The sequence below is a fragment of the Brachyhypopomus gauderio genome, chromosome 21 (genome assembly GCF_052324685.1).
Source record: "Brachyhypopomus gauderio isolate BG-103 chromosome 21, BGAUD_0.2, whole genome shotgun sequence".
Taxonomy (NCBI): domain Eukaryota; kingdom Metazoa; phylum Chordata; class Actinopteri; order Gymnotiformes; family Hypopomidae; genus Brachyhypopomus; species Brachyhypopomus gauderio.
In genome coordinates, this window is record NC_135231.1 from 4421606 (window position 1) to 4438145 (window position 16540).

At 45.9% G+C, this 16540-nt stretch overlaps 2 protein-coding genes across 2 annotated transcripts; one reads left to right on the forward strand and one right to left on the reverse strand.

Annotated features, from left to right (window-relative positions):
- The first annotated feature begins 785 nt into the window (after positions 1 to 785).
- pcmtd2b (protein-L-isoaspartate (D-aspartate) O-methyltransferase domain containing 2b) lies at positions 786 to 7102 on the forward strand. Its single transcript, XM_076984715.1, is given in 7 exon segments — positions 786 to 1131; positions 1508 to 1867; positions 1970 to 2072; positions 2630 to 2801; positions 4529 to 4652; positions 5037 to 5092; positions 5094 to 7102. Coding segments are annotated over 7 exon segments (1305 nt in total). The 5' UTR covers positions 786 to 1106; the 3' UTR covers positions 5559 to 7102.
- On the reverse strand, positions 6813 to 16322 carry kif3b (kinesin family member 3B). The gene is given in 11 exon segments (XM_076984714.1): positions 6813 to 9814; positions 9816 to 9843; positions 9990 to 10225; positions 10784 to 10815; positions 10818 to 10888; positions 11030 to 11146; positions 12007 to 12125; positions 12560 to 12682; positions 13154 to 13255; positions 13403 to 14899; positions 16185 to 16322. Coding segments are annotated over 10 exon segments (2319 nt in total). The 5' UTR covers positions 14816 to 14899; positions 16185 to 16322; the 3' UTR covers positions 6813 to 9736.
- Between the last annotated feature and the right edge of the window lie 218 nt (positions 16323 to 16540).

Genomic DNA, 16540 nt, shown 5'->3' on the forward strand with positions numbered 1-16540 from the left:
TGTTGTTTTCTGGTTCTAAATATGAACCAAAGTAAACACTGGAAATGCGTGATCGTGTAATTACGAACAGACAAGCCGCTGTTTGCACGAAACGTCCGCCGAGTTCGGAATAACACGGTAAGGGCGAACGCGACGTTCAGGTCGGCAGTGCCCGTCTGTAGTCAGCGCGAGACTCTTTTGTTTTTGTCGGTGGCTGCGGGGGTCTCCCCCCTTACCGGGAAACAAACGGCGACCCTTTAATGTGTGCACAGATACAGCGGTGCGTAGGGACACGAGATCTACTTGTGCGTTTAACTGAATGATCGTGGTGAGGTTTTAGTAAGCTGAGTTATCGGTTGGGAATGGGGAAACCTCTCGTCTGCTCACTTCTCCTCCGTCTAAACAAGTCTCGTCGTGTCCGCGTTATGGCGGTTTTTGTTTATTACTTTCTTGACAACCTGCTTGTGTTTTGATCCGGTTTGTCGTAACGTGTTTTCAACCGGGTGGCGAAGTACCGCAGCGCCACAAGCGTCACGTGTAAATTCATTTCACATCCATGATGGTTGTCAGGGCTCCATCACCGACTTTCATGGACAACTACTCCTCTTCTTTAATCTATAGATGTCACTTATTTTTCTTGCATATCACACGTGATTCTGTACATAATTATACATGAAGTTGTGTCGTCCAGGTAATTCAATCTGACCTTCACTTGTGATACCTGTGCGGGAACTCGGCAGGTCGTGTCACCCTCAGCATAGTGTTACAAGATTAAAGGACTTGCCGGTCGCACTTGGTCGTGAAGCCTTGAAGGCATGGCATGGTTCATCCATTTGGTGGTGCCTCAAAGGAAACTTTATTTGAATAGCTCTGAGCTGAGCTCACATGTTGGGTCAAACAAAGTTTGGGCAGTCTGCCTGACTGCCAAACTGATAAACAAATCACACCCTTCTGGTCTAAATAGGGTCATTGGCGAGAGTTTGGACTGTGTCACTTTGCACTAGGTATTGTCTGGCATCCAGAAATAGAATGACCAACATATCCTCTCAAGAAGGAAAAACTCAGAATGTGTGCTGTGCTTGCTGCTCTTAGCGCGTGCCTGTGTTTCCTTCCTCAGATGGCAAACCATGACTCAACAATCGCTTATTCAGTGTGCGTAGCTTAACTTACCAACCATCTGTATGGAAGCATTTTAACATGGAAGGTTTTAGTCTTTGAGTTATTTTATTAAAATATATTTGTTATTTGGACATTACTTAAAAATGTATTGACAGGTTATGGCATAATACAAGCATAAAACAAAAAATAACAATTTAACAGTTAACATGACTCATCATAAATAACATTACCATAAACAATAATGAATTATGATGACGTTCACCTGTTACGTTATTTGTCTTCAACATTTCATAATTTTTTCTATGACTAGGAACACAGTAATTCAAGTTGTTATACTTTTAAGTCATAACTACTTCTAAAATGATACAATAATTACATTTTTAAAGTGCATATATCCATTATTTCTCAGACGGCGATAAACTCCGTGCCACTGCAACTCTAGACGCTCTCTCCCCATTCACCATGGGTGGAGCTGTGAGTGCCGGAGAGGACAACGACGAGCTCATCGACAACCTGAAGGAGGCTCACTACATCCGCTCTGACCTGGTGGAGCGGGCCTTCCGGGCCATCGACCGTGCCGACTACTACCTGGAGGAGTACCGGGACAGCGCCTACAAGGACCTGGCCTGGAGACACGGCAACCTCCACCTCTCCGCGCCATGCATCTACTCGGAGGTGATGGAGGCCCTGGACCTGCAGCCTGGGCTGTCCTTCCTTAACCTGGGCAGTGGCACGGGGTACCTCAGCACCATGGTGGGCCTCATCCTGGGTGAGTTGGTTCCTGGGTGCAGTTTTAAAGAGGCAGTGTGTAGGTTTCCGCTGGACTGTAATTGAGTTCCATTTTGAGTTCCATGTTCCTGGGTGTCCGCAGGTTCATTGGGGGTGAACCACGGCGTGGAGCTGCACACAGATGTTGTGGAGTATGCCTACCAGAAACTCGACTACTTCATCAAGACCAGTGACAGCTTTGACAAGTGAGCTACCTTCTGGAGGATATGTTAAGCTTTCTTGGGGAAAATCTCTGACCCAGGATGTTGTACGTTTTGGCAGCATTAAGTATGTAGAATTTCCACCTATAATAGTGTCTTACAAGTTCATGTGCACATGTGTGAAGTACCACCTTTCTGACGTTAGTCTATTTTTATACATTTGTACTTGTTTCCTTATACAAAACTTTTTCTGCTTCAATGATTTTTTTAAGTAAACCAGTACAGTTGGGTGATAATGAGAAGCAGAATGCCTGTATGAATGTGGTCTGACTGGGTGCTTTAACATTCCTCTGCCCCCTCAGATCAGAGCTATGCATTCAATTCCACCAGGTACACTGAGAAGCTTTATAAACCTGCAATGGCATAGTCAATGTGTATTGTAAAATAACTTCACATTTGGCCAGAACTGGGAAAAATCTGTCAAAAAGTTTTTGATGTCAACCTTTTGTTGTTCAAAAAATGCACTTTTGATATGTTTATGAAAGATTTAAGCTGAGCTTCAGGGCGGCAGCTGTAATAGTGTCTTCCTGGTGTATTTGCAGATTTGAGTTCTGTGAGCCCTCATTCGTGGTGGGCAACTGTCTGGAGATACCTCCAGATAGCCGACAGTACGACAGAGTGTACTGTGGGGCTGGGGTTCAGAAGGAGTATGAGAACTACATGAAAAACTTGCTGAAGGTTGGCGGGATATTGGTGCTCCCCCTGGAGGACAAGGTTGGCATTTACACATGTTTACATGTGCACTGTGGGGTAGGTGGGGGGTTCATTTTCAGGGGTCGTGTCACATTTTTCATTGACTCATTCAAACATTATTTTTCTTTTATTTCTTTAATATGAACTTATTGTTTGTTTAATGTTTTTTGTTTAATATGAACTTTAGTTTGAGTACAAAATTAACTCATTACCAGAAAATGTTTTTTAAAAGCAAGTTAATAGAAACCTTTTGTGTGGGATATACATTTTTTAAGGCAGGTGCATGAAAACTGGTGAGAGTGTTGATGTCACCAATTATCACAACATCTTGCATTTCTACATCATAAGTATTTCAATCCCATTCAAATCAATCTTGTCCTGGACTTTAGAGCTGGAGGAACTCGCATGGTGTCACAGGGTGAAGGTTAAACATATGTCAGTGAGAGGTGGAAGCTTTTGCTCTTGGGTTCCACATCTCAGGAGCTCAGAAACAATATCATTGTTTTAACCCCTTTAATTAAAGAACAGGCCAAATACTCCACACATTATCATAAGGTGCAGTAACTCGACGTGGCATCAATTCCACAAGTGGACCGAAGTTGCCATGAGGGATGTTGGGCAGTTGTCCACTGTGGGTGCTAATGTCTTCTACGATGTTTTTCCACAACACACACGGCACTGTGGATCGAGGAGTATTCAATGCCCGTACCTTGTTCAAACTCTGATCATTCATGTCACCATGCCATCAACACGCTGGCTGGTGTTCAACCTCATTCACAAGAAAACACCCCAACAAGTGTGACGTTCTCATCCCCTGAAGTTACACCACTTCATAATCAATACTGCTATCCCATGACTTTTGGCAGTGTATGTTGGCATCCAATTATTTGTTGGCTTTCTATAAATGAAAGAAGGATGAAATATTGCACAGTGACAAGATATTACCCATAGTAGATTGTAGACTGGAAAAATAAATTTCCTTTCAATATGTCTGTTAAGAACGTCCAATTTATTTATTATCCCGGTGTTGTGACATGGCATGTTGACAAACAGTGATTTTGGCAGTTCTATTTAGACTACAAAATTTGCAATTTAAGATGGTAAATATAATGTATATTGCACTGTGTCCATGGCATTAGTCTGGCTGCCAAATCTAAGAAGTGATTTTAAAATCACTCAGGGCAGAGACTGGTGGAGCGGCGGTCAGAGCACACGCTCACTGCCCAGAACCTCGGGGTTCACCACCAGGTGGGGCTGTTGTTCTCAGCCTTGACTACAAATGTCAGCAGTGGGATGGTATTGAGAGGCCATCACAAAGGAGGGGGCAATGTGATGGAGACCGATGTTTAGGAAGACAAAATGGGTGTTGTGCTAGAGAGGGATTGCTGTGCTAGAGAGCTGGCTATTTTACTTTGTGCTCAGGGCACAGGGTTATCACAGGGAAAACCCAGGCTTGAGTACAGGTATGAGTGCTAGCGTCAGCCTTTAATGCGTGGCTCTTAAATCACTTAAGCACTTTATACATATAAAGGTGGAGAAGTTATAAGACTATAAACCGGATTGGCACATCAATAAAAGAAAATATTTTATTCATTACTATCATTTCATGTTGTCCTGTTTTGAGGTTCAGCTGAGAAGCATGTGTGGAAGTCTTTCCTCATATGTTCCCCTGTGTGTGTGTGTGTGTGTGTGTGTGTGTGTGTGTGTGTGTGTGTGTGTGTGTGTGTGTGTGTGTGTGTGTGTTGCAGCTGACCAAGATCACCCGCACGGGTCAAAACACCTGGGAGACCAAGAAAATCATCGCTGTGACCTTTGCCCCGCTGGTGCAGCCCAAGCAAAACATTAATGGCAGAGGGCAGAGTGTGCCACTGCGTGAGTGTCCTGACGGGTGACGAGACACACACAGTGATGGTGTCACAGTCAGTGTGACCAGCAGCATGTTTTTAGTGATTAGGAGCAAAATTCATGTCCTGTGCTTAAAAAAAAAAAAAAACTAGCACATGGTTACTGGGTCGGTGGTTCTCAGCGGAGTCCTGAGAGTCTTATGTGCTGTATATTTTTAGTACTTCATGGCCCACGCCATTATCAGTCCCTCATAGACTCAGAACACAGAAGCACATGTGGCCTGCAGCAATGCACTTGGCCACCAGTGTAGTAAAATTGTTTGGCGTGGATGAATCTTTGAATGTGTAATTACTGTCATGTCATATTGATGTTGAGTTGTATGTCCACCGTGTCCCTGCGCTCCGTCCCCAGCCGTCTTCGAGGTGAGGACCCTGCAGGACCTCGCCCGCGTCTCCATCCGCCACACCCCTGCGTCAGCCGGCGGCAGGCGAGGGGCGGGCCAAGCGCCGGGTGTCGTTCCCTGGCGCGAGGGCCATGCACCGATACGGGCCGCGTTTCGAACGGCGCCGCTTCTGCCGTCGGTTCTACCGCCAGTGCGTTGGCTCCGCGGCCCTGCGCGACTCGGCCGGGCCCGCCCCGGGGCCCGCCCCGGCGCCCGCCGTCGACTGCTCCTACCCGGGCGGGGTGGAGGAGGAAGACGAGGAGGAGGACGAGGAGGAGGCGGAGGAGGAAGAGGAGCGGGCCTGCCGCCGAGTGGGGACCACCGAGGACCTACCCGAGGAGGACGAGGACGGCGTGGGCGGAGACGGCGAGAAGGTGAAGGGGGTGCGCACGAGAATCGAGCCGCCCGTCAACCTGTTGAGGGAGAGGATCCTGGGACTGCCCTTGCCTGAGCCGCTCAAGATGTATCTGCTGTACTACCGTGACAAATAAGGTGCAGGAACGCTGAGGATTTCCAGAATTCAGAAGCCTGGCGCTCCTCCAGTCTGCCCTGACCACCATCTCCACAGCCTGCCCTGCCCTGACCTCCACCTCCACAACCTGCCGTGACCACCACCTCCACAACCTGCCCTGACCACCATCTCCACAGCCTGCCCTGCCCTGACCTCCACCTCCACAACTTGCCCTGACCACCACCTCCACAACTTGCCCTGACCACCATCTCCACAGCCCTGACCACCATCTCCACAGCCTGCCCTGCCCTGACCTCCACAACCTGCCCTGACCACCACCTCCACAGCCCTGACCACCACCTCCACAACCTGCCCTGACCACCACCTCCACAGCCCTGACCACCATCTCCACAGCCCTGGCCCGATGTATCGTGGTACGACGCTCTCACTATTCCGCTGTCCCTTCGAGAATAAAAACAGCTCGACGATTTAAGAGCAGGACTCGTTGGATTTACCTATTATTTTTCTGTAATGTTTAAGCTCATTTTTGAGCTTCTTCTGAAGGTGTCGTCCCCCCCCCCCCCCCCCCCCCCCCCCTTTTAGCTTCAGTGTTCAAATGGGTTTATGTTACCTTCATGGAAGACTTGAGTCAGATTGGAGCATGTGGCATTCACTTAGCTGAGAGTGCTTAGGTTTGTAATGTTGGCCAAGATTGATGTGGTGGACAGAAGTATTGTATATTTTTCTATAGCTTTATGAAAGACTTCAATGTCAGGCCTCCACTGAACTTCTCTCCCTGTCTACTGTGTTCTCTTCATAAGGTACTGGATGCTCTTTGCATGTGTAGTGCTACTGCATTTTTATCAGTATTCGGGTTTGTAGTGCTCTGTTTTAACATTTCACACTGTGTAAAGCTGATTCCCTGTGGGAGTAATGGTACATTTGATTATTGTGATGTCAGGTTACACAAGTGTAAGGACATGCACATCAGTTTGCTGTAAATTAATTATATACCCAAGATTCCTCCACACATATTTGTCGGTGTGGTTAGCACTCTATTTTCTGTTAGAGGATGGATCATCTTTTATGGTAAAGTGATATCATTTTGTCCAATTTAACACCCCACTACAAATTTTGTCATTTTCATTGCATCTTGAAATTGCCACCAATACCTTTCAAAGTTAAACTGCAAGTTAATACTGCTACGTCCCTACTCAGGAATATTAGAAGGTTTAATATTTTTTTAACATTAGTTAAAATGACCAAAAATTGATATGTCCTTTTTTTACACCAAAATTAAGCAAAGTATTTTATTTTACTAATATTATTGTAATTGGTTGTGTGAGGAATGGCCAGCTCTGAGAAAATCAGCTTCTGCTCACCACACTGGGGTTCTACACAAGAGCTGCGTCCTTTTACTTTGAATATGAATGAGACCAATGGCTGGTACACCCTTAAATCCAAGAAGTCATGGAAATGTTATGAAAACATTCAGTAACAGCATATCTAAATGATAGTTTGAAATGATTGAATGCTTATAGGAAATGTATAGAGCCTTTCAATAAAATTGAGTTTGCACATGCACCTTGAAGCAACTCTGGGCTTTGCAAACATATTCCAGCTTTCTGATAACGTGATGGTTACTGGGTAATGCTGGGGTCTCATGACTTTGCCGGGATTCCTCAAGGAGTGTGTTTTCCTTGCTACTTAATATCAGTAGAACAGTGACATCATGGTCTGAAAAGGTGCAGAGGGCAAAATTTCGCAATCATGTGTGTTAACCAAAAACCTTAGATCACGCTGAGCCTATACACTCGTCCCACATAGCAAGTCAGCAGTGTCTATTTTTGGCATATTTAGGTCAAAAAACCCACCTATAAAAAAAATCCTTCACCTATTACACTTTTGACAAAACCATACCTTCTTGAGAATACCAGAAGAGAGGATACATTATATAACATTATGGAAAATCAACATTATAAAAATGTATTACCTTAATCATTCTTTAATAATAATAATAATAAAATCCAACATGTAAAGAGACTGAGGAGTCCTGCATTCATCAGGGTAAAAAACAATTAGTGCATTATTGTCAAATATTTTCTCCTTTTATGGTTGACATGAAATAACAAATAACAGGTATTTGTTCAGTGGATTTGACTATATAGAAAAGTTGTAACAGGCATTACACTTGAACATACATTTTCCTAACTTCTATCAAGTTTAAAGACATTTTGTTTCTTATATCATTTAACCACAGAAGGGGGTGGTGTCTTGGTGAGTTTTGCAATGCATGGACAGGCCATACACACATTTCCAATTTCATAAGTGATCTTAAAATGTACACCCCACCCACCAACACAGCCACACCTACAGAGCTTTGAGAACAAGGGTATTTTTCGCAGTCTTGTCACAGGTTAAGATGCATCAAATTAAAAGTTCATTCTCAAGCCATTTGGGAACATCAACAAAACAATTGTGAAAAATAATGTGAAAATATATTTCTACACAACATTAAATAACAAAATAAGTATATGAAACAAATCAAAAATAAATCAATACATTCTACACCAAAGAGAACGACAATTAAAGTGTATCTACAGCTGCTTGAATATAAAATAGACACGTAGGGTAATAAGTTAGCATTTGAAATGGTGCTGTGTGCATTCTTTTTTTCTTTAGTATTTTTTTATTTTTTTTACATCAACAGTATAGCAGAATTATCTACTGACAAGTGTCTTTACATCAACAGTTTAGCAGTATTATTAAATGACATCTCTTTCTATATATAACTTGTATACTATGTCACAGGGGTTAATCAAAACCCTACAGTAGCAGCAAGCAATGGCATTACCGTTATTGGTAAGGTAAAGGGTGGGGGAAAGGGTTTCTAACCTTTGTGTGAATTTTTTGTACAGTAACCATTAATTGTTATACCTCTGCATTAGGCCAATTATGTAAGTCTCAAAAGTACCAATGTGTTGTGCTGAAAGTACTCTGTGGATGTACAAAAAGCATTCTTGGAATCGTGTCTTTTACTTAGAACATCAACAAAAAAAACAGGAGCTTTTATGGGGCAGGCTTCCATATTTATCTATGAGACTGTCATTTTGTCTGAGGGTACCAGGCCATCCATCTACAGATGCTTGTTAATGGAAAAAGCACAGTGATATTTCACAACTGTGATGGTCTGCCTTTACTGTACTTTGCCATCTCAGTACATTAGGTTTGCATTCAGATTAGACTTCATAACATTCAGTATATTCCAAGGGTCAGTGACCAAAAAGGAGGTGAAAGAAAATACCATCCTCTCTTTCTTTTCACAAAAAAGGGAACGTAAGGCACCTTGGAACCCTGACGTCTGGTGGGTGTTGACCTATGAACCTCCCCACTCCGCCCCTCCAACGCCGGTGAGCCAAAGAGAGCAGCGTCTACTGGTTCCAGCTCCACCCCCCTCGTCCTTTGGCTCCTGGGGTTGGTCTGAATGAGAGGACATGTGGGAGGGATGCGGGGCTGCAGAAGAGCTATGCCAATAACACAACTGTGCTCTCGCACCCATTAAAAACGCTACAGCACATGTGTTGGGTTAAAGAGGCACATAGCTTGGCCCCAGCTAGTAAAACCCTCAAGTCAGAATATCAATTTGTTAAACCTACATCTGGCCCGATGTTTGTATATACCCATCAAACAATGTAACAGTACTAGTGTGTTCTGCTGTAAGTCCAGCACCAACTGTGTCTTTTAACACACATACACCACCCATCCAGACATACCCAAAGTGCACAGATCAGACATGAAGCTCAAGTAAGGGCCTTAGCCATGGAATTCAGTCTCTGTGCCACTAAACGTTAACAACGAAGACGCTGTATGTCATTAGTAAGACTAGACACTGAAGTTAAACGTAAGTTAAACGTAAGTTAAACGTCTTCTCACGTGTGCGGCTTGAAGACTACGTAGCTGCGCCTTTAACCCAGCAAGCAGAAATGTGAGGATGAAAATTGGTCCTTATAATGTCTGTCGTAGTGGAACTGGTGTCAGATTCGGACAAGGAGAGGAAGACATAGCATGGTGGGTCTTCCTCACTGACATAACCTGGACAGGTTTATTAACATTTTCCTTCCACTTGTAGTCCAGGGCACACAGCCTCCCACAACTCACAAGTACTGACGTTTGTCCATGTAGCTGTGTGGGGTTGGAGGGGAGTCAGGGAGGGGGGGGTCATTTGGGCACGAGCCCCCGTGACTGGGGGTACAAGGGAGACGCTGAACTGGAGGGACTCTGGCCTGAGGTGGGGGTTGCTCACCTTCTTGCCTGTTTTGGGGCGACTGTGGGGGGAAAAGAAGGGATGGGGGTGATAAAAACGGGGTTATTCAAAGGGAGGAAAACTAAAAACGGGTGAATATCGAACTAGAAATAAAGGTGATGCAAAGTGCAGATGACGAGAGAGAAGGGAAAGGACACGGGCGCTCACCCTGACTTTGGCTTCTTGGCGAAGGCCCCAGTAGCAGCGGAGGGGACAGTGGACAGATCCAGGCCCGGCCCAGGGCCCACGCTGGCGTAGAGGCCCGAGGCGTCCACCTGGATCTCCTCCTCTTCCCTCAGGGCGTCCTCCAGGGCCGCCGCCACCTTCGGAGCGATCACAGGTTCCTCGTACTCTTTAGTGGTGCGGGTGGGCAAGTCCAGCTCCAGCATAAGGATGTTCTCAGCCTGAGAGGGAGGGAGAGGGGGAGAGAGAGAGAGGAGAGAGAGGAGAGAGAGAGAGAGAGAGAGAGAGAGAGAGAGAGAGAGAGAGAGAGAGAGAGAGAGAGAGAGAGAGAGAGAGAGAGAGAGAGAGAGAGAGAGAGAGAGAGAGAGAGAGAGAGAGAGAGAGAGAGAGAGAGAGAGAGAGAGAGTGTTTTTAAGGTGTTGCTCATGAGACATCAGAGGACAGTTCGAAGTGCTTTGAAGAGAGCAGTAAACGCCCACGACCAATAACAGTGTGGCCAATCGTGCTCTAGTGGACTCCTGGTCCCAGTTGGCTGCGATTGTCTGAATTCAGTTCCAGGGTTGTTTAACACACCTGCACTGCTACTACTGCGTATATGTGTAGGTTACATCTAAAGGTTATCAGGCAGTAATGCTAATCACTTTGCTAAAGTGACCAATTCTGTTAACATGTACTGTAGTGAAGAGCCACGTGGCTTTAATGAGCATGTGGCTCTGCGAATGGTGAATGATATCAGTGTGTGGTGTGGTCAGGTGGTGGGAAGGCTCATACTGACGTACTCTGTATCTGGCATCGGGCCGCATCATCATGCCATGCGGGCGTGCTGACTCAGGGGTCTTCTGTAGCCCACCGCAGACACTGGCCTCCTCATCATCTGCTGATCACTGAGAGAGAGAGAGAGAGAGAGAGAGAGAGAGAGAGAGAGAGAGAGAGAGAGAGAGAGAGAGATATGAAGAACACCAGTCCTATTAAACAATAATGCAGCAAGTGGTTCACGTGGTGTGAGATTTGGAGACCCTACGTACTCTTGAACGCGTATGATTGGCCTCATCTTCCAGGTGTCGTCCTCCTCGTCAAACGTGGCCCTCATGACGATCTTATTCTTCTCCTCTAGCGGGATGAAGTTCTCGATGATCAAATGTCTGGTGGGAACAACCCAAAAGTCAAAGGTCTACCCAGAGACTCCGCAGCCCCAGCCAGGCACACACACGATGCTGCTAATGGAGGCTTTTGAAACCTCCAGGTCTGTGGCCTTGAACTACCCATAATGCACAAGCAGTGAAGCAGCACATGGTCAAACTCACATAGACTACATCAGGGCACAAGGCCATAACTGTTCTTACAATCTTGTCCTTTACTAAATGTACTGTAACCATATTTTATTCACACAGTGTCCAGAAACTGCACACAAACACGCACAAACACAATCAGTTGGAGTTTTTTTTTTGTTGATGTAGGCTTTAAAAGAGAAGAGGAGGGTGGGATGAATACAGATAACAGAACTGCAGGTTCATGAATAAGGGATGACAGGATAAATGCATGAGCTGTATATAATGATCTAAAGAGGTGGAGAAAAGACCACACAATATAGACAAAATACTATATTGTGATTATACTACTAGATGTTGTTATTGTGAAATGCTCTGCAATACATCTAGCCTTGATGCAGTGATTGAATGTACATTTGCTGAATCGTGCAGACATCATGCGATACATCAGAACACCCACAGGGCACTCGTTTGGAACATCTGCTGTTCAGGATGCTCAAATCAGACACACACACACACACACACACAAAAATCCTGTGATTTGTTAGATGGCTCACCAGCATATCCCAGCCTTCTGAGATATCAGTGCTACAAATCACCAAAGATATGTATGGCAATCATCACCAAATTATATACTGCACAGTCCGTACAAAACAGGTTGATGAAGCTTTTCGGTTCAAACCATGTGAGGATGAGGAAGGAGGAAGATCGGTGCGACGTGCACGTGTTCCTACTTGAGTTTGAGCTCTCTGGTCAGCTCGTTCTGCGTCTGCTCCAGCTCCTGCCTCTCTCTGATATGATCCTCCTGGAGATCATGAATCTCTGACTTCACGGCTTGGAGCTTGGCAAAGAGCTGATGGAGAGATGGAGTGAGCGTGAGCGAGAAAGAGGAGATAATCACCATGGCGATAGCGATGGAAGGAGCATTCACATGCTCGGCCATGCAGAAGTAACCGACTCGAGTCTAGTCATGTATGAACAAGGAAGGGTGCCGAGCTTTCCTGGGACAGCCGGCCTGAAACAAATGACTTGGAAGAGGCGAGTTTGAAGCTAAAAATAACCTGCTCACATGCACGGGATCTTGCCTAATCGGATTTGTGATGGCGCCAGCCAAAGGTCATCCAGGGGGCAGCTAGGCTACGTAAAACAAAACTGCTCACACACAACCACCTCAATGTTGTTATACCCATCAGGCCTCCATCTCCCACTATCCTGGAGATCCATCAGTGACTGAGTGACTAAGAGATTCCAGTCTGCCTCGAGGGAGACGTGCCCATATCGCCGTACCTTTTTCAGTTTCTTGGTCTTGATGTCGACTTCCTGCTGCAGAGAGCTGTACGTCTCCTTCAGCTCGAGAGTCTCTTCATCACGACACTCCACCTCTTGCTGCATTTCCCGCTCACGCCTTTTCTACTCAAACAAGCAAACACACACTAATAAACAATGATTAAGAACGTAACTGTACATAACTGAACATTGTAATCCGGTATGTTATAAGCAAGCAAGACATATAGTGCAGTTTCAGCATTCTTTTTACTGTTTTACAATCAATTGACTCAGCAAATCTGAGTGACAAAGTTTATAATACTGCAGGAAAGACTGCTATTACCAACAATGTGAATCATCAATCATTGAGTTGAATCAATAAGTGAAAACAGAGTAATCACACCAATTGCATAAATACTGTTCCCTTTTAATAAGAAGGAAAACTAGGTATTTTTCACCATGTATGTCACCTAAAACTAAGATTATCTGAACAGGCCCTTGAGTTGAGAGTCTAAAGAAAGCCATTTCTTTTCTTGCAACCCTGAAGACTGAGACCCACAGATCCATGACTGGGCTTACTACAGACATAGCAGAAGGCTTTCCCAGAAGCATTACCTGTTCTGCGATCTCCTGCCTCTTGATTTCCAACATTCTCTGCTGCTCATTGGTGTGGTCAACTATGTTCTTGCCTCCAACCAGCAGCTTGCTCTCCATAGCCTTAGAGTGCAAACGAGGAAAGAGGTTACCAGAAAAACGTTACAGGTTACAGGGTGGGGCAGAACCTTTCAAGTGTCAGGATTCTGCAAGGGCGAAGCCATAAACACATGATTTGAGCACTATTACTAGACCTACTGCACCAGCTACCTTGACTTTGGCTGACAGCATCTCTGACGCTTCTTTTTCACGCCGTAGGTCATCCATCTTCCTCTCCTTCTCCGTGAGCAGACGTTGCTTCTCCTCCGCCACCAGGCTGTGGTCCTCCATAATGGCCCTCCTCTCCTTCTCCAGCTTCTCCTGCTGCTCACGCCAATAATCGGCAATGTTCTTGTCCCCGTCCGGCCCGTCCTCATCGTCGTCCTCATCCTCGAGGTCATCGTCCAGTTCCTCTCCCCCCTCTCCGACCCTCCTCCTCCTCCTCTTCTTCTTCCTCTTTCCCGACCTCTTCTCCAACTGTTCCTTCAGGCGGGCAATCTCCTCTTGGAACTCACGCAGGAGAGCGTCCTTGGGATCTTCGTTGATGCGAGGTTTGTTCTTGATGTTCTTGGCACGGTTGGAGTAGCGCAGCGTGGTGAGCGTCTCCTCCAGGTTGTATGACGCAGGACCGATGTTGGCCACCATGACCGTGCGTGCATTTCCTCCCAGCGAGTCCTGGAGCAGTCGTGTCAGCTTGGAGTCCCGGTATGGGATGTGCGTGCTTTTCCCGTCCACCAGGGCAGAAATAACGTTCCCCAAAGCGGACAAGGAGAGGTTGATCTTGGTGGCCTCCTTCAGTCGTTCCCCCTGAGCACCCGTTTTAGTCTGCCTTTCACTTCCTGCCAGGTCGACCAGGTTGAGCTTTCCGACCCGGATGTGGTTCTCCCCATCCGGTCCCAGCTCACTACACTCGATAGTAATGACAAATATCGCATGCGAGCGGGAACTATGCTCGTTCATGTTGGTGGCGCCGACCGAACGGTTCTGATTGCCTACATTCATGACATGCTCAATCTCCCTAACGCTTTTAGTGACAAATGAAGACAGGTCTTTGACATAGACCCCTGTGTCTGGTCTCTCTTTCAGCTCCAAACGGCGTGACTGGTCCTTGGCTAGAAGGTCCCTGATCTCCTCCTGGTAGATCTCCAGGTAGGACGCCCTCACCAGGTACTGCTGGTTCTGTGAGCGAGATATATGTGTGAAAATATGCTCAAAGGAGTTAGGGATGACTCCTCTCCTCTCCGGGTCATTGCGCACTCCTTCCATAGTGTACGTCTTCCCCGTGCCCGTTTGCCCGTAAGCAAAGATGGTACCATTGAAGCCCAGCAAAACAGAGTCCACCAACGGCCTAAACGCCTCATCATAAAGGTCAACCTGCTTTGAGCTCCAGTCGTAGACACAGTCAAAGGTGAACATTTTGGGGTGCTCATGAGAGGATACCCCTCTGGGGTTACGCACTGCAACCTGGCCTAGCTTCACATCCATGGACACCACCCTCTCAAAGTTGGCAGCGCGCTCCTTGTCGTTCATGGGGCGACACCGGACCACGACCTTCACCGTCTCGGAGCTCTTGCTTTTGGACATGATGGCTCCTGTCTGTGACTCCTGCTTTCGATTTATGTGCTTTACGTTTTTATATCACAGTAATGGCGCTGCCAGCATCAGAGCCTGTAAAATGAATGTTACAAGCATTAATGTAGATAATGTAGTCTCAAACAACTCTGACAGGATGCTTCTCAAGATCTAGTCTCTCTAAAGTCAAGGTTGTAGTGACACCCAATATCCCACATCTACAATTCAGTCAATATTTCATACATGTATAGTAATTTAAGATCATATTTTCCTTTGTCATCATACATTACAATGTGGATGTTTAGCTACATCAGCTGGAACTGCATCGAGGATAATCCAATAAGTAAATCAATATTCGTAGTTAAAAGTCCACTACAGTACATATGAAAATAAAACCGTTAGCTAAATCAGCTGAAGCTCTCTATGAGCGAACTCATTGTCAGCTCTACAGAATGTCATACTATTTAAAGATGGTCTCTCTGTAAATGTAAGAATACTTACCGGCCCAGTAATAATAAAAATACTCAAGTAGCTCTGTTTTGTTAGATAGCTAATTGATGCTCACTAGCTAAATAGCTAGCTACCCTATATTATTAACTGACGAGATGTGGGACTGTCTTACAGTGATGACTTCGGTTAACGCTTCGATAGATAATGTTGTTAGTGCCGCGTTTCGTCTAGATATCACAGCTACCTAATGGCTCGCTATTAAAAATGTACCGTAATTATTCTTAAACGCATCTAAACAGCCGTGGCTAACAGCCTTGTAACGGCGCTAGTTTATAACGTTGGTATATTTGCGGTCATAACTGACAGCTCCGCCACGTCTTGATACTCGGGACAAACCGCAATACAAACAGTCACTGCGTTACTGAAGAATGTATCGTTGTAAAGTGTCGGACGTTTATCATGTAGGCTGAAAGGAGCGGCCCGTGTAGCTGGCTAGCTAACTCAGGACCCCCCCGACAACCTCCCTGGAGCGGCCTAGCAACGGCAAACATCTGTTTACGAGCACACAGCTAACGGCTACCTAGCTGCTAACGGCTACCTAGCTGCTAACAGCTACCTAGCTGCTAACAGCTACCTAGCTGCTAACGGCTACCTAGCTGCTAACGGCTACCTAGCTGCTAACGGCTACCTAGCTGCTAACGGCTACCTAGCTGCTAACGGCTACCTGGCTGCTAACGGCTACCTGGCTGCTAACGGCGACCTGGCTGCTAACGGCTACCTAGCTGCTAACGGCTACCTAGCTAACGGTTAGCTTTAGCCAAGAGCGGCACATTCATCACGGCTCTCTGGGTTTCCTACCAAGCGGTGATATTTTGCTACCAAATGTCGATGTGCTCAAACACAGCTGAATTAAAATGACCAAGAATATTACCAATATACCACGGTACCCGCTCCGATGGCCATTTCTAGCTGCTCCTGCACGACCCCTGCGTTTGTAGGAGGGTTGCGGTGGTGCCGGATGAGTGGTACCGTGGTACCGTGGTACCGGTGTGCAAACAAACCTCCGAGCTGCTCACTGCGCTTCTGTTTGCCAGTTATAAGTAACCATTTCATGACCTGCCGACATTGGATAACTCGCAGTTGGTGCAGCTTATGCAATGACTTAAAATGTTTTTATACCCTTCTTGGTGACACAAGCTCCTCAAATTGTTGAGGATGCAAAACTAATTTATATTTATTTTATTTTTACGGAGAGATGATAAATTCCAGACTTTACAGAAACCTATA